Genomic DNA, 27,557 nt, shown 5'->3' on the forward strand with positions numbered 1-27,557 from the left:
CTCTCTGTCTCTCTCTCTCTCTCTGTCTCTCTCTGTCTCTCTCTCTCTGTCTCTGTCTGTCTCTCTCTCTCTCAGGAGTCATCTGCCTCTGTCATCCTTGCTGTGGTGTCACTCCTGAGGATCTGTAACGGACACTCACCCGAGAGCAAGGCTGCTATTGGCTGTAGCAAAGCGTCCACCAACCTGATTGGCTGCAGCAAGGTCCAGAGGTGTGGCCTAGACTCCCTGGCTAGCCTTAGCACCTGCCCTGGTGAGAATCTAGACTCTGGGAGCGTGTTCAGGAATACAATAATTTTTAAAAGCGTTTAAAAATGTAATTTAAAAAAGCGTTGTTGTTTTAGGAGCTGTGGAACGGGTGGTGGAGGTGTTCCGTGTTCTAGTGCAGAACCTACAGAACCCCGACTCAGACCCCACCGTGAGACACACCTTACAGACAGCCAATCACAACATCTAACTCAGTTTGGTTTCTCTCCCGTCCCTCCTAGTTTCCTAGTTGACTAATGACCAGTGAGACACACCTTACAGACAGCCAATCACAACATCTAACTCAGTTTGGTTTCTCTCCCGTCCCTCCTAGTTTCCTAGTTGACTAATGACCAGTGAGACACACCTTACAGACAGCCAATCACAACATCTAACTCAGTTTGGTTTCTCTCCCGTCCCTCCTAGTTTCCTAGTTGACTAATGACCAGTGAGACACACCTTACAGACAGCCAATCACAACATCTAACTCAGTTTGGTTTCTCTCCCGTCTCTCCTAGTTTCCTAGTTGATTAATGACCACCGTGTGTGTGTGTTCCTTCTTTCGTACTGTGTCTCCTGTGTTCAGGTGCTCCAGAAGAACTACCAGGCCATGTTGAGGTGGCTTAGTGTGTCTGCAGAGTCTTCCTCACTGGCTGATCTGGTCAATGAAGGTACAGAGAGAACCAATCAGACATCAATATATCTGGTCAGATGTTTCTGTTGCTTAACAGATATTTATACTGACGAGTGTGTGTTTTTCCTGTATGTGTGTGTCGTAACAGACCTCCTTCCCGTGCTAAAGAAGCGTGTGTGTGTGTGTGTGTGTGTGTGTGTGTGTGTGTGTGTGTGTGTTGTAACAGACCTCATTCCCGTGCTAAAGAAGCGTGTGTGTGTGTGTGTGTGTGTGTGTGTGTGTGTGTGTGTGTGTGTGTGTGTGTGTGTTGTAACAGACCTCATTCCCGTGCTAAAGAAGCGTGTGTGTGTGTGTGTGTGTTGTAACAGACCTCCTTCCCGTGCTAAAGAAGCGTGTGTGTGACGTGCGTTGGGAGGTCCGGGACTCCACTCTAGAGTTCCTCGGCCGGCTGTGTGAGGCGTTACGCTGCACTGTCACTCCTATCCTGCTGGAGGCGCTGTGTGATCAGGAGAGCTATGTGAGGGCGACTGCCATCTCTGCCCTGGCCAGGACTCTCAGTGACCAGCAGGGGGAGCCAGGGACTCTCAGTGACCAGCAGGGGGAGGAGCCAGGGACTCTCAGTGACCAGCAGGGGGAGCCAGGGACTCTCAGTGACCAGCAGGGGGAGCCAGGGACTCTCAGTGACCAGCAGGGGGAGCCAGGGACTCTCAGTGACCAGCAGGGGGAGCCAGGGACTCTCAGTGACCAGCAGGGGGAGCCAGGGACTCTCAGTGACCAGCAGGGGGAGCCAGGGACTCTCAGTGACCAGCAGGGGGAGCCAGGGACTCTCAGTGACCAGCAGGGGGAGCCAGGGACTCTCAGTGACCAGCAGGGGGAGGAGCCAGGGACTCTCAGTGACCAGCAGGGGGAGGAGCCAGGGACTCTCAGTGACCAGCAGGGGGAGCCAGGGACTCTCAGTGACCAGCAGGGGGAGGAGCCAGGGACTCTCAGTGACCAGCAGGGGGAGGAGCCAGGGACTCTCAGTGACCAGCAGGGGGAGGAGCCAGGGAACCGGACACAGGTGAGACTCTGACCTACACACTTCATTTACTGTGTAACTGTAACTAATGTAGTATATGTATAAAGGATGCCCCGCTTCACATTTCTCAAAATATATATATATTTTTTTTATAATTAAGATTTGCTTAATTCGTATATACCTAATCTTTTAAACAATACATTTTTGACGAATCAAATTATTCGATTCGCCATTGTAGTAGTTGGAATTCGGTTCAATCGCGGTGAATCGAATCTAAAATAATAATTAGTTAATCGCATCAAAAATAATTAGGGAATCGAATCAAAAATAATAATTAGTGAATCGCAAACAGCTGTAGTGTTTATGTTGATACTCTCGTGGACAGAGAGTTGATGGGACACGTGGATGATACTAGTCAGTCTGGAGTCAACTCTTCCATGGTCGGATGTACTGAGCCTTCAGAGAGGACTGTCCAATCCTAGGTCAGATATACTGAGCCTTCAGGGAGGACTGTCCAATCCTAGGTCAGATATACTGAGCCTTCAGGGAGGACTGTCCAATCCTAGGTCAGATATACTGTGTACTGAGCCTTCAGAGAGGACTGTCCAATCCTAGGTCAGATATACTGTGTACTGAGCCTTCAGAGAAGACTGTCCAATCCTAGGTCAGATATACTGAGCCTTCAGAGAGGACTGTCCAATCCTAGGTCAGATATACTGAGCCTTCAGAGAGGACTGTCCAATCCTAGGTCAGATATACTGTGTACTGAGCCTTCAGAGAGGACTGTCCAATCCAAAGTCAGATATACTGAGCCTTCAGGGAGGACTGTCCAATCCTAGGTCAGATATACTGAGCCTTCAGGGAGGACTGTCCAATCCTAGGTCAGATATACTGAGCCTTCAGAGAGGACTGTCCAATCCTAGGTCAGATATACTGAGCCTTCAGGGAGGACTGTCCAATCCTAGGTCAGATATACTGAGCCTTCAGGGAGGACTGTCCAATCCTAGGTCAGATATACTGAGCCTTCAGGGAGGACTGTCCAATCCTAGGTCAGATATACTGAGCCTTCAGGGAGGACTGTCCAATCCTAGGTCAGATATACTGAGCCTTCAGGGAGGACTGTCCAATCCTAGGTCAGATATACTGTGTACTGAGCCTTCAGAGAGGACTGTCCAATCCTAGGTCAGATATACTGTGTACTGAGCCTTCAGAGAAGACTGTCCAATCCTAGGTCAGATATACTGAGCCTTCAGAGAGGACTGTCCAATCCTAGGTCAGATATACTGTGTACTGAGCCTTCAGAGAGGACTGTCCATTTCAAAGTCAGATATACTGAGCCTTCAGGGAGGACTGTCCAATCCTAGGTCAGATATACTGAGCCTTCAGGGAGGACTGTCCAATCCTAGGTCAGATATACTGAGCCTTCAGAGAGGACTGTCCAATCCTAGGTCAGATATACTGAGCCTTCAGGGAGGACTGTCCAATCCTAGGTCAGATATACTGAGCCTTCAGGGAGGACTGTCCAATCCTAGGTCAGATATACTGTGTACTGAGCCTTCAGAGAGGACTGTCCAATCCTAGGTCAGATATACTGAGCCTTCAGGGAGGACTGTCCAATCCTAGGTCAGATATACTGTGTACTGAGCCTTCAGAGAGGACTGTCCAATCCTAGGTCAGATATACTGTGTACTGAGCCTTCAGGGAGGACTGTCAAATCCTAGGTCAGATATACTGTGTACTGAGCCTTCAGAGAAGACTGTCCAATCCTAGGTCAGATATACTGAGCCTTCAGAGAGGACTGTCCAATCCTAGGTCAGATATACTGTGTACTGAGCCTTCAGAGAGGACTGTCCAATCCAAAGTCAGATATACTGAGCCTTCAGGGAGGACTGTCCAATCCTAGGTCAGATATACTGAGCCTTCAGGGAGGACTGTCCAATCCTAGGTCAGATATACTGAGCCTTCAGAGAGGACTGTCCAATCCTAGGTCAGATATACTGAGCCTTCAGGGAGGACTGTCCAATCCTAGGTCAGATATACTGTACTGAGTCTTCAGGGAGGACTGTCCAATCCTAGGTCAGATATACTGAGCCTTCAGGGAGGACTGTCCAATCCTAGGTCAGATATACTGTGTACTGAGCCTTCAGGGAGGACTGTCCAATCCTAGCTCAGATATACTGTGTACTGAGCCTTCAGAGAGGACTGTCCAATCCTAGGTCAGATATACTGTACTGAGCCTTCAGAGAGGACTGTCCAATCCTAGGTCAGATATACTGAGCCTTCAGGGAGGACTGTCCAATCCTAGGTCAGATATACTGTACTGAGCCTTCAGAGAGGACTGTCCAATCCTAGGTCAGATATACTGTACTGAGCCTTCAGAGAGGACTGTCCAATCCTAGGTCAGATATACTGAGCCTTCAGGGAGGACTGTCCAATCCTAGGTCAGATATACTGTGTACTGAGCCTTCAGAGAGGACTGTCCAATCCTAGGTCAGATATACTGTGTACAGAGCCTTCAGAGAGGACTGTCCAATCCTAGGTCAGATATACTGTACTGAGCCTTCAGGGAGGACTGTCCAATCCTAGGTCAGATATACTGTGTACTGAGCCTTCAGAGAGGACTGTCCAATCCTAGGTCAGATATACTGAGCCTTCAGAGAGGACTGTCCAATCCTAGGTCAGATATACTGTGTACTGAGCCTTCAGGGAGGACTGTCCAATCCTAGGTCAGATATACTGTGTACTGAGCCTTCAGAGAAGACTGTCCAATCCTAGGTCAGATATACTGAGCCTTCAGAGAGGACTGTCCAATCCTAGGTCAGATATACTGTGTACTGAGCCTTCAGAGAGGACTGTCCAATCCAAAGTCAGATATACTGAGCCTTCAGGGAGGACTGTCCAATCCTAGGTCAGATATACTGAGCCTTCAGGGAGGACTGTCCAATCCTAGGTCAGATATACTGAGCCTTCAGAGAGGACTGTCCAATCCTAGGTCAGATATACTGAGCCTTCAGGGAGGACTGTCCAATCCTAGGTCAGATATACTGTACTGAGCCTTCAGGGAGGACTGTCCAATCCTAGGTCAGATATACTGAGCCTTCAGGGAGGACTGTCCAATCCTAGGTCAGATATACTGAGCCTTCAGGGAGGACTGTCCAATCCTAGGTCAGATATACTGTGTACTGAGCCTTCAGAGAGGACTGTCCAATCCTAGGTCAGATATACTGTACTGAGCCTTCAGGGAGGACTGTCCAATCCTAGGTCAGATATACTGAGCCTTCAGGGAGGATTGTCCAATCCTAGGTCAGATATACTGTGTACTGAGCCTTCAGAGAGGACTGTCCAATCCTAGGTCAGATATACTGAGCCTTCAGGGAGGACTGTCCAATCCTAGGTCAGATATACTGAGCCTTCAGGGAGGACTGTCCAATCCTAGGTCAGATATACTGTGTACTGAGCCTTCAGGGAGGACTGTCCAATCCTAGGTCAGATATACTGTACTGAGCCTTCAGAGAGGACTGTCCAATCCTAGGTCAGATATACTGTGTACTGAGCCTTCAGGGAGGACTGTCCAATCCTAGGTCAGATATACTGTGTACTGAGCCTTCAGGGAGGACTGTCCAATCCTAGGTCAGATATACTGTACTGAGCCTTCAGAGAGGACTGTCCAATCCTAGGTCAGATATACTGTGTACTGATCCTTCAGGGAGGACTGTCCAATCCTAGGTCAGATATACTGAGCCTTCAGAGAGGACTGTCCAATCCTAGGTCAGATATACTGAGCCTTCAGGGAGGACTGTCCAATCCTAGGTCAGATATACTGTGTACTGTCAGATATCCTGTGTGCAGTCAGATATACTGTGTACTGTCAGATATACCGTGTACTGTCAGATATACTGTGTACTGTCAGATATACCGTGTACTGTCAGATATACCGTGTACTGTCAGATATACCGTGTACTGTCAGATATACCGTGTACTGTCAGATATACTGTGTACTGTCAGATATACCGTGTACTCTCAGATATACTGTGTACTGTCAGATATACTGTGTACTGTCAGATATACTGTGTACAGTCAGATATACTGTGTACTGTCAGATGTACTGTCAGATATACTGTGTACTGTCAGATGTACTGTCAGATGTACTGTCAGATATACTGTGTACTGTCAGTTATACTGTGTACTGTCAGATATACTGTGTACTGTCAGATGTACTGTCAGATATACTGTTTACTGTCAGATATACTGTGTGCAGTCAGATATACTGTGTGCAGTCAGATATACTGTGTACTGAGCCTTCAGAGAGGACTGTCCAATCCTAGGTCAGATATACTGTGTACTGTCAGATATACTGTGTACTGTCAGATATACTGTGTACTGTCAGATATACTGTGTGCAGTCAGATATCCTGTGTGCAGTCAGATATCCTGTGTGCAGTCAGATATACCGTGTACTGTCAGATATACCGTGTACTGTCAGATATACCGTGTACTGTCAGATATACCGTGTACTGTCAGATATACGGTGTACTGTCAGATATACCGTGTACTGTCAGATATACGGTGTACTGTCAGATATACCGTGTACTGTCAGATATACCGTGTACTGTCAGATATACCGTGTACTGTCAGATATACCGTGTACTGTCAGATATACCGTGTACAGTCAGATATACCGTGTACTGTCAGATATACCGTGTACTGTCAGATATACCGTGTACTGTCAGATATACCGTGTACTGTCAGATATACCGTGTACTGTCAGATATACTGTGTACAGTCAGATATACTGTGTACTGTCAGATGTACTGTCAGATGTACTGTCAGATATACTGTGTACTGTCAGATGTACTGTCAGATATACTGTGTACTGTCAGATATACTGTGTACTGTCAGATATACTGTGTACTGTCAGATATACTGTGTACTGAGCCTTCAGAGAGGACTGTCCAATCCTAGGTCAGATATACTGTGTACTGTCAGATATACTGTGTACTGTCAGATATACTGTGTGCAGTCAGATATACTGTGTGCAGTCAGATATCCTGTGTGCAGTCAGATATACCGTGTACTGTCAGATATACCGTGTACTGTCAGATATACTGTGTACTGTCAGATATACCGTGTACTGTCAGATATACTGTGTACTGTCAGATGTACTGTCAGATATACTGTGTACTGTCAGATATACTGTGTGCAGTCAGATATACTGTGTACTGTCAGATATACTGTGTACTGAGCCTTCAGAGAGGACTGTCCAATCCTAGGTCAGATATACTGTGTACTGTCAGATATACTGTGTACTGTCAGATATACTGTGTGCAGTCAGATATCCTGTGTGCAGTCAGATATACCGTGTACTGTCAGATATACCGTGTACTGTCAGATATACCGTGTACTGTCAGATATACTATGTACTGTCAGATATACTGTGTACTGTCAGATATACCGTGTACTGTCAGATATACGGTGTACTGTCAGATGTCAGATGTACTGTGTACTGTCAGATATACTGTGTACTGTCAGATATACTGTGTACTGTCAGATATACTGTGTACTGTCAGATATACCGTGTACTGTCAGATATACCGTGTACTGTCAGATATACTGTGTACTGTCAGATATACGGTGTACTGTCAGATGTCAGATATACTGTGTACTGTCAGATATACCGTGTACTGTCAGATATACCGTGTACTGTCAGATATACTGTGTACAGTCAGATATACTGTGTACTGTCAGATGTACTGTCAGATGTACTGTCAGATATACTGTGTACTGTCAGATATACTGTGTACTGTCAGATGTACTGTCAGATATACTGTGTACTGTCAGATATACTGTGTACTGTCAGATATACTGTGTACTGTCAGATATACTGTGTACTGAGCCTTCAGAGAGGACTGTCCAATCCTAGGTCAGATATACTGTGTACTGTCAGATATACTGTGTACTGTCAGATATACTGTGTGCAGTCAGATATACTGTGTGCAGTCAGATATCCTGTGTGCAGTCAGATATACCGTGTACTGTCAGATATACCGTGTACTGTCAGATATACTGTGTACTGTCAGATATACCGTGTACTGTCAGATATACTGTGTACTGTCAGATGTACTGTCAGATATACTGTGTACTGTCAGATATACTGTGTGCAGTCAGATATACTGTGTACTGTCAGATATACTGTGTACTGAGCCTTCAGAGAGGACTGTCCAATCCTAATTCAGATATACTGTGTACTGTCAGATATACTGTGTACTGTCAGATATACTGTGTGCAGTCAGATATCCTGTGTGCAGTCAGATATACCGTGTACTGTCAGATATACCGTGTACTGTCAGATATACCGTGTACTGTCAGATATACTATGTACTGTCAGATATACTGTGTACTGTCAGATATACCGTGTACTGTCAGATATACGGTGTAATGTCAGATGTACTGTGTACTGTCAGATTTACTGTGTACTGTCAGATATACTGTGTACTGTCAGATATACTGTGTACTGTCAGATATACCGTGTACTGTCAGATATACCGTGTACTGTCAGATATACTGTGTACTGTCAGATATACGGTGTACTGTCAGATGTCAGATATACTGTGTACTGTCAGATATACCGTGTACTGTCAGATATACCGTGTACTGTCAGATATACTGTGTACAGTCAGATATACTGTGTACTGTCAGATGTACTGTCAGATGTACTGTCAGATATACTGTGTACTGTCAGATATACTGTGTACTGTCAGATGTACTGTCAGATATACTGTGTACTGTCAGATATACTGTGTACTGTCAGATATACTGTGTACTGTCAGATATACTGTGTACTGAGCCTTCAGAGAGGACTGTCCAATCCTAGGTCAGATATACTGTGTACTGTCAGATATACTGTGTGCAGTCAGATATACTGTGTGCAGTCAGATATCCTGTGTGCAGTCAGATATACCGTGTACTGTCAGATATACCGTGTACTGTCAGATATACTGTGTACTGTCAGATATACCGTGTACTGTCAGATATACTGTGTACTGTCAGATGTACTGTCAGATATACTGTGTACTGTCAGATATACTGTGTGCAGTCAGATATACTGTGTACTGTCAGATATACTGTGTACTGAGCCTTCAGAGAGGACTGTCCAATCCTAGGTCAGATATACTGTGTACTGTCAGATATACTGTGTACTGTCAGATATACTGTGTGCAGTCAGATATCCTGTGTGCAGTCAGATATCCTGTGTGCAGTCAGATATACCGTGTACTGTCAGATATACCGTGTACTGTCAGATTTACCGTGTACTGTCAGATATACCGTGTACTGTCAGATATACCGTGTACTGTCAGATATACCGTGTACTGTCAGATATACCGTGTACTGTCAGATATACCGTGTACTGTCAGATATACCGTGTACAGTCAGATATACCGTGTACTGTCAGATATACCGTGTACTGTCAGATATACCGTGTACTGTCAGATATACCGTGTACTGTCAGATATACCGTGTACTGTCAGATATACCGTGTACTGTCAGATATACCGTGTACTGTCAGATATACTGTGTACAGTCAGATATACTGTGTACTGTCAGATGTACTGTCAGATGTACTGTCAGATATACTGTGTACTGTCAGATGTACTGTCAGATATACTGTGTACTGTCAGATATACTGTGTACTGTCAGATATACTGTGTACTGTCAGATATACTGTGTACTGAGCCTTCAGAGAGGACTGTCCAATCCTAGGTCAGATATACTGTGTACTGTCAGATATACTGTGTACTGTCAGATATACTGTGTGCAGTCAGATATACTGTGTGCAGTCAGATATCCTGTGTGCAGTCAGATATACCGTGTACTGTCAGATATACCGTGTACTGTCAGATATACTGTGTACTGTCAGATATACCGTGTACTGTCAGATATACTGTGTACTGTCAGATGTACTGTCAGATATACTGTGTACTGTCAGATATACTGTGTGCAGTCAGATATACTGTGTACTGTCAGATATACTGTGTACTGAGCCTTCAGAGAGGACTGTCCAATCCTAGGTCAGATATACTGTGTAGTGTCAGATATACTGTGTACTGTCAGATATACCGTGTACTGTCAGATATACCGTGTACTGTCAGATATACCGTGTACTGTCAGATATACCGTGTACTGTCAGATATACTATGTACTGTCAGATATACTGTGTACTGTCAGATATACCGTGTACTGTCAGATATACGGTGTACTGTCAGATGTACTGTGTACTGTCAGATATACTGTGTACTGTCAGATATACTGTGTACTGTCAGATATACTGTGTACTGTCAGATATACCGTGTACTGTCAGATATACTGTGTACTGTCAGATATACGGTGTACTGTCAGATGTCAGATATACTGTGTACTGTCAGATATACCGTGTACTGTCAGATATACCGTGTACTGTCAGATATACTGTGTACAGTCCGTGTACTGTCAGATATACTGTGTACAGTCAGATATACTGTGTACTGTCAGATGTACTGTCAGATGTACTGTCAGATATACTGTGTACTGTCAGATGTACTGTCAGATATACTGTGTACTGTCAGATATACTGTGTACTGTCAGATATACTGTGTACTGTCAGATATACTGTGTACTGAGCCTTCAGAGAGGACTGTCCAATCCTAGGTCAGATATACTGTGTACTGTCAGATATACTGTGTACTGTCAGATATACTGTGTGCAGTCAGATATACTGTGTGCAGTCAGATATCCTGTGTGCAGTCAGATATACCGTGTACTGTCAGATATACCGTGTACTGTCAGATATACTGTGTACTGTCAGATATACCGTGTACTGTCAGATATACTGTGTACTGTCAGATGTACTGTCAGATATACTGTGTACTGTCAGATATACTGTGTGCAGTCAGATATACTGTGTACTGTCAGATATACTGTGTACTGAGCCTTCAGAGAGGACTGTCCAATCCTAGGTCAGATATACTGTGTACTGTCAGATATACTGTGTACTGTCAGATATACTGTGTGCAGTCAGATATCCTGTGTGCAGTCAGATATACCGTGTACTGTCAGATATACCGTGTACTGTCAGATATACCGTGTACTGTCAGATATACTATGTACTGTCAGATATACTGTGTACTGTCAGATATACCGTGTACTGTCAGATATACGGTGTACTGTCAGATGTCAGATGTACTGTGTACTGTCAGATATACTGTGTACTGTCAGATATACTGTGTACTGTCAGATATACTGTGTACTGTCAGATATACCGTGTACTGTCAGATATACCGTGTACTGTCAGATATACTGTGTACTGTCAGATATACGGTGTACTGTCAGATGTCAGATATACTGTGTACTGTCAGATATACCGTGTACTGTCAGATATACCGTGTACTGTCAGATATACTGTGTACAGTCAGATATACTGTGTACTGTCAGATGTACTGTCAGATGTACTGTCAGATATACTGTGTACTGTCAGATATACTGTGTACTGTCAGATGTACTGTCAGATATACTGTGTACTGTCAGATATACTGTGTACTGTCAGATATACTGTGTACTGTCAGATATACTGTGTACTGAGCCTTCAGAGAGGACTGTCCAATCCTAGGTCAGATATACTGTGTACTGTCAGATATACTGTGTACTGTCAGATATACTGTGTGCAGTCAGATATACTGTGTGCAGTCAGATATCCTGTGTGCAGTCAGATATACCGTGTACTGTCAGATATACCGTGTACTGTCAGATATACTGTGTACTGTCAGATATACCGTGTACTGTCAGATATACTGTGTACTGTCAGATGTACTGTCAGATATACTGTGTACTGTCAGATATACTGTGTGCAGTCAGATATACTGTGTACTGTCAGATATACTGTGTACTGAGCCTTCAGAGAGGACTGTCCAATCCTAATTCAGATATACTGTGTACTGTCAGATATACTGTGTACTGTCAGATATACTGTGTGCAGTCAGATATCCTGTGTGCAGTCAGATATACCGTGTACTGTCAGATATACCGTGTACTGTCAGATATACCGTGTACTGTCAGATATACTATGTACTGTCAGATATACTGTGTACTGTCAGATATACCGTGTACTGTCAGATATACGGTGTAATGTCAGATGTACTGTGTACTGTCAGATTTACTGTGTACTGTCAGATATACTGTGTACTGTCAGATATACTGTGTACTGTCAGATATACCGTGTACTGTCAGATATACCGTGTACTGTCAGATATACTGTGTACTGTCAGATATACGGTGTACTGTCAGATGTCAGATATACTGTGTACTGTCAGATATACCGTGTACTGTCAGATATACCGTGTACTGTCAGATATACTGTGTACAGTCAGATATACTGTGTACTGTCAGATGTACTGTCAGATGTACTGTCAGATATACTGTGTACTGTCAGATATACTGTGTACTGTCAGATGTACTGTCAGATATACTGTGTACTGTCAGATATACTGTGTACTGTCAGATATACTGTGTACTGTCAGATATACTGTGTACTGAGCCTTCAGAGAGGACTGTCCAATCCTAGGTCAGATATACTGTGTACTGTCAGATATACTGTGTGCAGTCAGATATACTGTGTGCAGTCAGATATCCTGTGTGCAGTCAGATATACCGTGTACTGTCAGATATACCGTGTACTGTCAGATATACTGTGTACTGTCAGATATACCGTGTACTGTCAGATATACTGTGTACTGTCAGATGTACTGTCAGATATACTGTGTACTGTCAGATATACTGTGTGCAGTCAGATATACTGTGTACTGTCAGATATACTGTGTACTGAGCCTTCAGAGAGGACTGTCCAATCCTAGGTCAGATATACTGTGTACTGTCAGATATACTGTGTACTGTCAGATATACTGTGTGCAGTCAGATATCCTGTGTGCAGTCAGATATCCTGTGTGCAGTCAGATATACCGTGTACTGTCAGATATACCGTGTACTGTCAGATTTACCGTGTACTGTCAGATATACCGTGTACTGTCAGATATACCGTGTACTGTCAGATATACCGTGTACTGTCAGATATACCGTGTACTGTCAGATATACCGTGTACTGTCAGATATACCGTGTACAGTCAGATATACCGTGTACTGTCAGATATACCGTGTACTGTCAGATATACCGTGTACTGTCAGATATACCGTGTACTGTCAGATATACCGTGTACTGTCAGATATACCGTGTACTGTCAGATATACCGTGTACTGTCAGATATACTGTGTACAGTCAGATATACTGTGTACTGTCAGATGTACTGTCAGATGTACTGTCAGATATACTGTGTACTGTCAGATGTACTGTCAGATATACTGTGTACTGTCAGATATACTGTGTACTGTCAGATATACTGTGTACTGTCAGATATACTGTGTACTGAGCCTTCAGAGAGGACTGTCCAATCCTAGGTCAGATATACTGTGTACTGTCAGATATACTGTGTACTGTCAGATATACTGTGTGCAGTCAGATATACTGTGTGCAGTCAGATATCCTGTGTGCAGTCAGATATACCGTGTACTGTCAGATATACCGTGTACTGTCAGATATACTGTGTACTGTCAGATATACCGTGTACTGTCAGATATACTGTGTACTGTCAGATGTACTGTCAGATATACTGTGTACTGTCAGATATACTGTGTGCAGTCAGATATACTGTGTACTGTCAGATATACTGTGTACTGAGCCTTCAGAGAGGACTGTCCAATCCTAGGTCAGATATACTGTGTAGTGTCAGATATACTGTGTACTGTCAGATATACCGTGTACTGTCAGATATACCGTGTACTGTCAGATATACCGTGTACTGTCAGATATACCGTGTACTGTCAGATATACTATGTACTGTCAGATATACTGTGTACTGTCAGATATACCGTGTACTGTCAGATATACGGTGTACTGTCAGATGTACTGTGTACTGTCAGATATACTGTGTACTGTCAGATATACTGTGTACTGTCAGATATACTGTGTACTGTCAGATATACCGTGTACTGTCAGATATACTGTGTACTGTCAGATATACGGTGTACTGTCAGATGTCAGATATACTGTGTACTGTCAGATATACCGTGTACTGTCAGATATACCGTGTACTGTCAGATATACTGTGTACAGTCAGATATACTGTGTACTGTCAGATGTACTGTCAGATGTACTGTCAGATATACTGTGTACTGTCAGATATACTGTGTACTGTCAGATGTACTGTCAGATATACTGTGTACTGTCAGATATACTGTGTACTGTCAGATATACTGTGTACTGTCAGATATACTGTGTACTGAGCCTTCAGAGAGGACTGTCCAATCCTAGGTCAGATATACTGTGTACTGTCAGATATACTGTGTACTGTCAGATATACTGTGTGCAGTCAGATATACTGTGTGCAGTCAGATATCCTGTGTGCAGTCAGATATACCGTGTACTGTCAGATATACCGTGTACTGTCAGATATACTGTGTACTGTCAGATATACCGTGTACTGTCAGATATACTGTGTACTGTCAGATGTACTGTCAGATATACTGTGTACTGTCAGATATACTGTGTGCAGTCAGATATACTGTGTACTGTCAGATATACTGTGTACTGAGCCTTCAGAGAGGACTGTCCAATCCTAATTCAGATATACTGTGTACTGTCAGATATACTGTGTACTGTCAGATATACTGTGTGCAGTCAGATATCCTGTGTGCAGTCAGATATACCGTGTACTGTCAGATATACCGTGTACTGTCAGATATACCGTGTACTGTCAGATATACTATGTACTGTCAGATATACTGTGTACTGTCAGATATACCGTGTACTGTCAGATATACGGTGTAATGTCAGATGTACTGTGTACTGTCAGATTTACTGTGTACTGTCAGATATACTGTGTACTGTCAGATATACTGTGTACTGTCAGATATACCGTGTACTGTCAGATATACCGTGTACTGTCAGATATACTGTGTACTGTCAGATATACGGTGTACTGTCAGATGTCAGATATACTGTGTACTGTCAGATATACCGTGTACTGTCAGATATACCGTGTACTGTCAGATATACTGTGTACAGTCAGATATACTGTGTACTGTCAGATGTACTGTCAGATGTACTGTCAGATATACTGTGTACTGTCAGATGTACTGTCAGATATACTGTGTACTGTCAGATATACTGTGTACTGTCAGATATACTGTGTACTGTCAGATATACTGTGTACTGAGCCTTCAGAGAGGACTGTCCAATCCTAGGTCAGATATACTGTGTACTGTCAGATATACTGTGTACTGTCAGATATACTGTGTGCAGTCAGATATACTGTGTGCAGTCAGATATCCTGTGTGCAGTCAGATATACCGTGTACTGTCAGATATACCGTGTACTGTCAGATATACTGTGTACTGTCAGATATACCGTGTACTGTCAGATATACTGTGTACTGTCAGATGTACTGTCAGATATACTGTGTACTGTCAGATATACTGTGTGCAGTCAGATATACTGTGTACTGTCAGATATACTGTGTACTGAGCCTTCAGAGAGGACTGTCCAATCCTAATTCAGATATACTGTGTACTGTCAGATATACTGTGTACTGTCAGATATACTGTGTGCAGTCAGATATCCTGTGTGCAGTCAGATATACCGTGTACTGTCAGATATACCGTGTACTGTCAGATATACCGTGTACTGTCAGATATACTATGTACTGTCAGATATACTGTGTACTGTCAGATATACCGTGTACTGTCAGATATACGGTGTAATGTCAGATGTACTGTGTACTGTCAGATTTACTGTGTACTGTCAGATATACTGTGTACTGTCAGATATACTGTGTACTGTCAGATATACCGTGTACTGTCAGATATACCGTGTACTGTCAGATATACTGTGTACTGTCAGATATACGGTGTACTGTCAGATGTCAGATATACTGTGTACTGTCAGATATACCGTGTACTGTCAGATATACCGTGTACTGTCAGATATACTGTGTACAGTCAGATATACTGTGTACTGTCAGATGTACTGTCAGATGTACTGTCAGATATACTGTGTACTGTCAGATATACTGTGTACTGTCAGATGTACTGTCAGATATACTGTGTACTGTCAGATATACTGTGTACTGTCAGATATACTGTGTACTGTCAGATATACTGTGTACTGAGCCTTCAGAGAGGACTGTCCAATCCTAGGTCAGATATACTGTGTACTGTCAGATATACTGTGTGCAGTCAGATATACTGTGTGCAGTCAGATATCCTGTGTGCAGTCAGATATACCGTGTACTGTCAGATATACCGTGTACTGTCAGATATACTGTGTACTGTCAGATATACCGTGTACTGTCAGATATACTGTGTACTGTCAGATGTACTGTCAGATATACTGTGTACTGTCAGATATACTGTGTGCAGTCAGATATACTGTGTACTGTCAGATATACTGTGTACTGAGCCTTCAGAGAGGACTGTCCAATCCTAGGTCAGATATACTGTGTACTGTCAGATATACTGTGTACTGTCAGATATACTGTGTGCAGTCAGATATCCTGTGTGCAGTCAGATATCCTGTGTGCAGTCAGATATACCGTGTACTGTCAGATATACCGTGTACTGTCAGATTTACCGTGTACTGTCAGATATACCGTGTACTGTCAGATATACCGTGTACTGTCAGATATACCGTGTACTGTCAGATATACCGTGTACTGTCAGATATACCGTGTACTGTCAGATATACCGTGTACAGTCAGATATACCGTGTACTGTCAGATATACCGTGTACTGTCAGATATACCGTGTACTGTCAGATATACCGTGTACTGTCAGATATACCGTGTACTGTCAGATATACCGTGTACTGTCAGATATACCGTGTACTGTCAGATATACTGTGTACAGTCAGATATACTGTGTACTGTCAGATGTACTGTCAGATGTACTGTCAGATATACTGTGTACTGTCAGATGTACTGTCAGATATACTGTGTACTGTCAGATATACTGTGTACTGTCAGATATACTGTGTACTGTCAGATATACTGTGTACTGAGCCTTCAGAGAGGACTGTCCAATCCTAGGTCAGATATACTGTGTACTGTCAGATATACTGTGTACTGTCAGATATACTGTGTGCAGTCAGATATACTGTGTGCAGTCAGATATCCTGTGTGCAGTCAGATATACCGTGTACTGTCAGATATACCGTGTACTGTCAGATATACTGTGTACTGTCAGATATACCGTGTACTGTCAGATATACTGTGTACTGTCAGATGTACTGTCAGATATACTGTGTACTGTCAGATATACTGTGTGCAGTCAGATATACTGTGTACTGTCAGATATACTGTGTACTGAGCCTTCAGAGAGGACTGTCCAATCCTAGGTCAGATATACTGTGTAGTGTCAGATATACTGTGTACTGTCAGATATACCGTGTACTGTCAGATATACCGTGTACTGTCAGATATACCGTGTACTGTCAGATATACCGTGTACTGTCAGATATACTATGTACTGTCAGATATACTGTGTACTGTCAGATATACCGTGTACTGTCAGATATACGGTGTACTGTCAGATGTCAGATGTACTGTGTACTGTCAGATATACTGTGTACTGTCAGATATACTGTGTACTGTCAGATATACTGTGTACTGTCAGATATACCGTGTACTGTCAGATATACCGTGTACTGTCAGATATACTGTGTACTGTCAGATATACGGTGTACTGTCAGATGTCAGATATACTGTGTACTGTCAGATATACCGTGTACTGTCAGATATACCGTGTACTGTCAGATATACTGTGTACAGTCAGATATACTGTGTACTGTCAGATGTACTGTCAGATGTACTGTCAGATATACTGTGTACTGTCAGATATACTGTGTACTGTCAGATGTACTGTCAGATATACTGTGTACTGTCAGATATACTGTGTACTGTCAGATATACTGTGTACTGTCAGATATACTGTGTACTGAGCCTTCAGAGAGGACTGTCCAATCCTAGGTCAGATATACTGTGTACTGTCAGATATACTGTGTACTGTCAGATATACTGTGTGCAGTCAGATATACTGTGTGCAGTCAGATATCCTGTGTGCAGTCAGATATACCGTGTACTGTCAGATATACCGTGTACTGTCAGATATACTGTGTACTGTCAGATATACCGTGTACTGTCAGATATACTGTGTACTGTCAGATGTACTGTCAGATATACTGTGTACTGTCAGATATACTGTGTGCAGTCAGATATACTGTGTACTGTCAGATATACTGTGTACTGAGCCTTCAGAGAGGACTGTCCAATCCTAATTCAGATATACTGTGTACTGTCAGATATACTGTGTACTGTCAGATATACTGTGTGCAGTCAGATATCCTGTGTGCAGTCAGATATACCGTGTACTGTCAGATATACCGTGTACTGTCAGATATACCGTGTACTGTCAGATATACTATGTACTGTCAGATATACTGTGTACTGTCAGATATACCGTGTACTGTCAGATATACGGTGTAATGTCAGATGTACTGTGTACTGTCAGATTTACTGTGAACTGTCAGATATACTGTGTACTGTCAGATATACTGTGTACTGTCAGATATACCGTGTACTGTCAGATATACCGTGTACTGTCAGATATACTGTGTACTGTCAGATATACGGTGTACTGTCAGATGTCAGATATACTGTGTACTGTCAGATATACCGTGTACTGTCAGATATACCGTGTACTGTCAGATATACTGTGTACAGTCAGATATACTGTGTACTGTCAGATGTACTGTCAGATGTACTGTCAGATATACTGTGTACTGTCAGATATACTGTGTACTGTCAGATGTACTGTCAGATATACTGTGTACTGTCAGATATACTGTGTACTGTCAGATATACTGTGTACTGTCAGATATACTGTGTACTGAGCCTTCAGAGAGGACTGTCCAATCCTAGGTCAGATATACTGTGTACTGTCAGATATACTGTGTGCAGTCAGATATACTGTGTGCAGTCAGATATCCTGTGTGCAGTCAGATATACCGTGTACTGTCAGATATACCGTGTACTGTCAGATATACTGTGTACTGTCAGATATACCGTGTACTGTCAGATATACTGTGTACTGTCAGATGTACTGTCAGATATACTGTGTACTGTCAGATATACTGTGTGCAGTCAGATATACTGTGTACTGTCAGATATACTGTGTACTGAGCCTTCAGAGAGGACTGTCCAATCCTAGGTCAGATATACTGTGTACTGTCAGATATACTGTGTACTGTCAGATATACTGTGTGCAGTCAGATATCCTGTGTGCAGTCAGATATACCGTGTACTGTCAGATATACCGTGTACTGTCAGATATACCGTGTACTGTCAGATATACTATGTACTGTCAGATATACTGTGTACTGTCAGATATACTGTGTACTGTCAGATATACGGTGTAATGTCAGATGTACTGTGTACTGTCAGATATACTGTGTACTGTCAGATATACTGTGTACTGTCAGATATACTGTGTACTGTCAGATATACCGTGTACTGTCAGATATACCGTGTACTGTCAGATATACTGTGTACTGTCAGATATACGGTGTACTGTCAGATGTCAGATATACTGTGTACTGTCAGATATACTGTGTACTGTCAGATATACTGTTTACTGTCAGATATACTGTGTTCTGAGCCTTCAGAGAGGACTGTCCAATCCTAGGTCAGATATACTGTGTACTGTCAGATATACGGTGTACTGTCAGATGTCAGATATACTGTGTACTGTCAGATATACTGTGTACAGTCAGATATACTGTGTACAGTCAGATATACTGTGTACAGTCAGATATACTGTGTGCTGTCAGATATACTGTGTGCTGTCAGATATACTGTATACTGTCAGATATACTGTGTACTGTCAGATGTACTGTGTACTGTCAGATATACTGTGTACTGTCAGATATACTGTGTACAGTCAGATATACTGTGTACTGTCAGATATACTGTGTACAGTCAGATATACTGTTTACTGTCAGATATACTGTGTACTATCAGATATACTGTGTACGGTCAGAGATTGCCTAGTTAAATAAAGGTTAAATAAAAAAATAAATGCCTTTTTGTTATGGCAAGCCTAAATAAGTTCAGGAGTCAAAATATGTTTAAGTTGCATGTAATAGGAGAAAACTGAGGATGGATCAACAACATTGTAGTTACTCCACAATACTAACCTAAATGACAGAGTGAAAAGAAGGAAGTCTGTACAGAATATATATATTCCTAAAAAATGCATCCTGTTTGCAACAAGGCACTAAAGAATTACTGCAAAAAATGTGGCAAAGCAAGTCCCTTTTTGTCCTGAATACAAAGTGTTACGTTTGGGGCAAATCCACACATTACTTAGCACCACTCTCCGTATTTTCAAACATAGTGGTGGCCGCATCATGTTATGGGTATGCTTGCAGTCATTAAGGACTGGGGAGTTTTTCCGGATAAAAAATTAACTGAATGGAGCTACACAGGCAAACTCCTAGAGGAAAACCTGGTTCAGTCTGCTTTCCACCAGACACTGGGAGATGAATTCACCTTTCAGCAGGACAATAAGCTAAAACACAAGGCCAAATCTACACTGGAGTTGCTTACCAATAAGACATTGAATGTTCCTGAGTGGCTTAGTTAGATTTGACTTAAATCTACTTGAAAATCGATTCCAAGACCTGAAAATGGTTGTCTAGCAATGATCAACAACCAATTTGATAGAGCTTGAATAATTTTGAAAAGAATAATGGCCAAATATTGTACAATCCAGGTGTGCAAAGCTCTTAGAGACTTACCCAGGAAGACTCATAGCTGTAATCACTGCCAAAGGTGATTCGAACATGTATTGACTCAGGGGTGTGAATACTTATGTAAATGAGATATTTCTGTATTTCATTTTCAAAGAATTTGCAAAGAAATCTAAATAAAACATGTTTTCACTTTGTCATTATGGGGTAAATAATGTCCACTTGACAAAAAGTGTCGTCCTCCACGTGTCGCAATGGGATGCGACGTGGAGCTATTAGCGGCCGTTGCTATATCAACGGCGTGACGACCTGACGCTTCGACTTTCAAAACGACGTTCTTTTCATCCCCGCTATGTAAACAAAGCTGATTTCCTCAGGAATTTCACTGCTTAAAATAGTTTTGTTGAGCAACTAAGATGAAAACATTACTTCAAACTACTTTTGTTAACGTTTCAACATCATGAAATCCACGTCTTAAACGTTGCTATGTTTTCCGAAATAGCAAAGTAAAACGTGTAATCTCTGTTTGAGTCATATACACTGGCTTGTCTGGCTGTCATGTATTTGTGGACTTATAACAGAACGATATGGTGTTGTGGTGTTGGTTGTGTTGTGGTGAGGTGTTGAGGGTGTTGTGGTGTTGTGATGTGTTGAGGGTGTTGTAGTGGTGGGGGTGTTTACTGTTGTAACTTTGTAACTTTGGGTCCATATTTTGGTGTTCATCATGATGATTGTATTACCGTTATACAGGTAACTGTTGTTACCGTTATACAGGTAACTGTTGTTACCGTTATACAGTTAACTGTTGTTACCGTTATACAGGTAACTGTTGTTACCGTTATACAGTTAACTGTTGTTACCGTTATACAGGTAACTGTTGTTACCGTTATACAGTTAACTGTTGTTACCGTTATACAGGTAACTGTTGTTACCGTTATACAGTTAACTGTTGTTACCGTTATACAGTTAACTGTTGTTACCGTTATACAGTTAACTGTTGTTACCGTTATACAGGTAACTGTTGTTACCGTTATACAGTTAACTGTTGTTACCGTTATGCCGTTAACTGTTGTTACCGTTATGCCGTTAACTGTTGTTACCGTTATACAGGTAACTGTTGTTACCGTTATACAGTTAACTGTTGTTACCGTTATACAGGTAACTGTTGTTACCGTTATACAGTTAACTGTTGTTACCGTTATGCCGTTAACTGTTGTTACCGTTATGCCGTTAACTGTTGTTACCGTTATGCCGTTAACTGTTGTTACCGTTATACAGGTAACTGTTGTTACCGTTATACAGGTAACTGTTGTTACCGTTATACAGGTAACTGTTGTTACCGTTATACAGGTAACTGTTGTTACCGTTATACAGTTAACTGTTGTTACCGTTATACAGGTAACTGTTGTTACCGTTATACAGGTAACTGTTGTTACCGTTATACAGTTAACTGTTGTTACCGTTATACAGGTAACTGTTGTTACCGTTATACAGTTAACTGTTGTTACCGTTATACAGGTAACTGTTGTTACCGTTATACAGTTAACTGTTGTTACCGTTATACAGGTAACTGTTGTTACCGTTATACAGTTAACTGTTGTTACCGTTATACAGTTAACTGTTGTTACCGTTATACAGGTAACTGTTGTTACCGTTATACAGTTAACTGTTGTTACCGTTATGCCGTTAACTGTTGTTACCGTTATGCCGTTAACTGTTGTTACCGTTATACAGGTAACTGTTGTTACCGTTATACAGGTAACTGTTGTTACCGTTATACAGTTAACTGTTGTTACCGTTATACAGGTAACTGTTGTTACCGTTATGCCGTTAACTGTTGTTACCGTTATGCCGTTAACTGTTGTTACCGTTATACAGGTAACTGTTGTTACCGTTATACAGTTAACTGTTGTTACCGTTATACAGGTAACTGTTGTTACCGTTATACAGTTAACTGTTGTTACCGTTATGCCGTTAACTGTTGTTACCGTTATGCCGTTAACTGTTGTTACCGTTATGCCGTTAACTGTTGTTACCGTTATACAGGTAACTGTTGTTACCGTTATACAGGTAACTGTTGTTACCGTTATACAGTTAACTGTTGTTACCGTTATACAGGTAACTGTTGTTACCGTTATACAGGTAACTGTTGTTACCGTTATACAGTTAACTGTTGTTACCGTTATACAGGTAACTGTTGTTACCGTTATACAGTTAACTGTTGTTACCGTTATACAGTTAACTGTTGTTACCGTTATACAGGTAACTGTTGTTACCGTTATACAGTTAACTGTTGTTACCGTTATACAGGTAACTGTTGTTACCGTTATACAGTTAACTGTTGTTACCGTTATACAGTTAACTGTTGTTACCGTTATACAGTTAACTGTTGTTACCGTTATACAGGTAACTGTTGTTACCGTTATACAGTTAACTGTTGTTACCGTTATACAGTTAACTGTTGTTACCGTTATGCCGTTAACTGTTGTTACCGTTATGCCGTTAACTGTTGTTACCGTTATACAGGTAACTGTTGTTACCGTTATACAGGTAACTGTTGTTACCGTTATACAGTTAACTGTTGTTACCGTTATACAGGTAACTGTTGTTACCGTTATACAGTTAACTGTTGTTACCGTTATGCCGTTAACTGTTGTTACCGTTATGCCGTTAACTGTTGTTACCGTTATGCCGTTAACTGTTGTTACCGTTATACAGGTAACTGTTGTTACCGTTATACAGGTAACTGTTGTTACCGTTATACAGTTAACTGTTGTTACCGTTATACAGGTAACTGTTGTTACCGTTATACAGGTAACTGTTGTTACCGTTATACAGTTAACTGTTGTTACCGTTATACAGTTAACTGTTGTTACCGTTATACAGTTAACTGTTGTTACCGTTATACAGGTAACTGTTGTTACCGTTATACAGGTAACTGTTGTTACCGTTATACAGTTAACTGTTGTTACCGTTATACAGGTAACTGTTGTTACCGTTATACAGTTAACTGTTGTTACCGTTATACAGGTAACTGTTGTTACCGTTATACAGGTAACTGTTGTTACCGTTATACAGGTAACTGTTGTTACCGTTATACAGGTAACTGTTGTTACCGTTATACAGGTAACTGTTGTTACCGTTATACAGGTAACTGTTGTTACCGTTATACAGTTAACTGTTGTTACCGTTATACAGGTAACTGTTGTTACCGTTATACAGGTAACTGTTGTTACCGTTATACAGGTAACTGTTGTTACCGTTATACAGGTAACTGTCGTTACCGTTATACAGGTAACTGTCGTTACCGTTATACAGTTAACTGTCGTTACCGTTATACAGTTAACTGTCGTTACCGTTATACAGGTAACTGTCGTTACCGTTATGCAGTTAACTGTTGTTACTGTGTGTGTTCTCTCCAGGAGGAGACTCTGGGTCAGTTACTAGACATCCTGTCTCAGGATTCAGAGGTCTTCCCCAGACGTGCTGTGGTCCAGTTCTTCATCAGCTGGCTAAAGACACACCCATCATCATCCTCCTCCTCCTCCTCGCTGCGTTCTGTCCTATCGCTGGGCAGCACTGATCTGGACTGGGAGGTCAAAGTTCTCACCCTGGAGCTGGTTGAGCTCCTGATGGAGGAAACACTTCCAGGTCACCAGGGGTCAGAGCTGGGGTCAGCTCCTCCCTCTTACGGTGGCTCTGGAGGGACAAACCTACTAACACACACCGACCTCACACACCCCTACGCTGTGACGCCAAGCCAGCCCTCACCCCTTCTGACACACACCACAACTGACACACACACACCCCCAACACACCCGTCTGTAGTGTGTGGTCTGTCTCGGTTGGTGGACCTAGGTGTTGTAACAGCGTTACTCAACGGCCTGTTTGATTGTGACAGACCTGTAGCTTTAAAAGCCTGTAGTCTGTTGCTACGACTACGAGACGCGGTGTGTGTCCCCCGGTCGCTAGGGAAAGGTGCTATGACCACTGACGACACCACGGCAACAGTTGCCACGGTGACTTTTGACCTGAGGGGTCAGGTTTGGGAGCGGGAGGTCACGAGGAAGTTACAGGAGAAGAGAGGATCTGATTGGGTTATAGAGTCCAGGGAAGTAGGTTGTGATAGGCCGAACAGGAACAGAGTTTCTGATAGGACAGACGGGGCTGGTTCCGAAGCCTGCGATAGGTCGACAGGGAAGAGTGGGTGTGAAGGTAGCGCGAGGGTGTGTGAGGTGCTGTGGTCGTTGGGTCTAGAGGAGAGACAGAGTGTGTCGTCACAGAGCAGTGACCATGTCCAGAACTCACCCCTCTCTCTATTGGAGGACATCCTGAACGCTACAGACACCTCCCACACTGACGAGGTTATAGTGGACTGTTACTGACCGACACACGTTGTGATGGACTAACACGGTTTTATTTGTGATGATTGTTTCTCCTCTGTACGTTGACTAGTGAATACTGTCGTTAGAGTTCCATTGGGACTTAACTCTTGATCATCCACCTACCAGGAAAATAAATAAAGATACTGTTTTGATATTTCAAACCACCGGTGTCAACGTTTTCCTGACTTGGTATGTTGAACAATGTTGAGAGTGAGTGAGGAGAGAGTGAGTGAGTGAGGAGAGAGCGAGTGAGGACAGAGAGAGAGAGGGAGGAGAGAGACTGAGTGAGGAGAGTGAGGAGAGAGGAGCAAGCGAGTGAGGAGAGAGAGAGTGAGTGAGTGAGAGAGTGAGTGAGAAAGGAGAGTGAGAGAGAGAGTGAGAGAGAGTGAGTGAGGAGAGAGAGAGAGTGAGGAGAGAGAGAGAGTGAGTGAGGAGAGAGAGAGAGAGTGAGTGAGGAGAGTGGCTACATTGTGATCCCCTTCTCCCGGTTGGACACGGCCCCCTCAGGGATCTAAAGGACTGTATTGGTGGAAACCCTCCAGTCATGAGTTCTTAGTTAACCAATAAGGTCTGATATACCACGGCTGTCAGCCAATCAGCATTCAGGGCTCAAACCACCAATCCTATACTTTGAAATGCATGAGGGGTAGTGAACGAATGTACACTTCTAGACAAAGAGAATCAGAACAAGTGCACACTGATGAAGTCCTCTGAGGCTGAGTCCCAAATCACCCCTCCCCCCTCCCCCTCCATTTGCACGTTCACACGCTCCCTTCCTAACATATGGCAGTAGTGTCCCAAAGCTGAGGGGAAATGATGGAGAGGGTAGGGATTTACTAGATACTCCGATAGACACTTTGACCGAGTCAGCAAACGGCTTCAGAGAGAAGTAATGTCCCATAACGCAGTGCGATTTTCCCCACTGAAGAACGAAGAGGCGTGTCTAATTAGAAGACACCTGTATTTGTTTGTGTCTGGTTGACATGGTAACGTATGAAATACCCCCCCCCCAAATGAAATGTGTAACTGTTAATGAGGTTTATATATTGTTAAAACGACAGGGGGAATTGTCTCATTTTGAATTTCATGCTTGTTTTATTTAAAAGTGGAACATGAATTGAGTGAGTGTTTCCTGAAGCCGATGGGTTTAGTGATTCTCCCTCCACCACTCTGGAAGTCACCCTCTGACTTGTCCCCAGGCTTCCTGTGAGAGAGGGAGGAAGGAGAGTGGGTTTAGTGATTCTCCCGACACCACTCTGGAAGTCACCCTCTGACTGGTCCCCAGGCTTCCTGTGAGAGAGGGAGGAAGGAGAGAGGGAGGAAGGAGAGAGGGAGGAAGGAGAGTGGGTTTAGTGATTCTCCCTCCAGCACTCTGGAAGTCACCCTCTGACTTGTCCCCAGGCTTCCTGTGAGAGAGGGAGGAAGGAGAGTGGGTTTAGTGATTCTCCCTACACCACTCTGGAAGTCACCCTCTGACTGGTCCCCAGGCTTCCTGTGAGAGAGGGAGGAAGGAGAGAGGGAGGAAGGAGAGAGGGAGGAAGGAGAGTGGGTTTAGTGATTCTCCCTCCACCACTCTGGAAGTCACCCTCTGACTTGTCCCAAGGCCTCCTGAGTGGAGCAGCTGCATCTCAGGGCAAGAGGCGTCACTACAGTCCCTTGTTCAAATCCAGGCTGAATCACATCCGGCCATGATTGGAAGTCCCATAGGGCGGCGCACAATTGGCCCAGCGTTGTCTGGGTTTGGCCGGGGGTAGGCTGTCATTGTAAATAAGAATTTGTTCTTCACTGACTTTTCTAGTTTAATAAAAAGATGTGCTTCAGTACCTCTGGACCAACAGGGGGAGGAGCTGTACACAAGACACACCTGTCACTCCTGCCTCCCTCACTTCTGAAACATGGAGGGAGAAGGGGCAGTAGGAGAGAGAGGAGGGGATAGTGAGAGAGGAGTAGGAGAAAGAGAGGAGGAGAGGGTAGACAGAGGTAGGGAGAGAGCGAGGGCACAGAGAATATATTTTTCACTTGGGAGAAAAGTGAGGGAGGAATGAGAGAGAGAGGGAGGAAGGTGAGAAGTAGGGAGGAAGGAGAGAGGTAGGGAGAGAAGAGAGGGAGGAAGGAAGGAGAGAGGTAGGGAGAGAAGAGAGGGAGAAAGGAGAGAGGTAGGGAGAGAAGAGAGGGAGGAAGGAGAGAGGTAGGGAGAGAAGAGAGGGAGGAAGGAGAGAAGAGAGGGAGGAAGGAGAGAGGTAGGGAGGAAGGAGAGAGGGAGGAAGGCTGGAGTGAGAGATGTAGGAAGGAGAGAGGGAGGAAGGCTGGAGTGAGAGAGGGAGGAAGGAGAGAGGGAGGAAGGCTGGAGAGAAGAGAGGGAGGAAGGAGAGATGGAGGGAGAGAAGAGGAGGAAGGA

The 27,557-nt window shown here is 43.1% G+C and overlaps 1 protein-coding gene across 2 annotated transcripts in view; it reads left to right on the top strand.

Annotated features, from left to right (window-relative positions):
- The window catches only part of brat1 (BRCA1-associated ATM activator 1), a 65,821-nt gene extending 40,501 nt beyond the window's left edge, over positions 1-25,320 (top strand). For both annotated transcript variants that reach the window (XM_071354790.1, XM_071354781.1), the window contains exons 9-14: positions 76-250; positions 342-415; positions 830-914; positions 1,246-1,750; positions 1,916-1,937; positions 24,197-25,320. In XM_071354790.1, the coding sequence (XP_071210891.1) occupies positions 76-250; positions 342-415; positions 830-914; positions 1,246-1,750; positions 1,916-1,937; positions 24,197-25,159 (1,824 nt within the window). In that variant the 3' untranslated portion in view covers positions 25,160-25,320. The remainder of the gene's footprint in view (positions 1-75; positions 251-341; positions 416-829; positions 915-1,245; positions 1,751-1,915; positions 1,938-24,196) is intronic.
- The last annotated feature ends 2,237 nt before the right edge of the window (positions 25,321-27,557 follow it).

The sequence above is a fragment of the Salvelinus alpinus genome, chromosome 2, assembly GCF_045679555.1.
Source record: "Salvelinus alpinus chromosome 2, SLU_Salpinus.1, whole genome shotgun sequence".
NCBI lineage: Eukaryota > Metazoa > Chordata > Actinopteri > Salmoniformes > Salmonidae > Salvelinus > Salvelinus alpinus.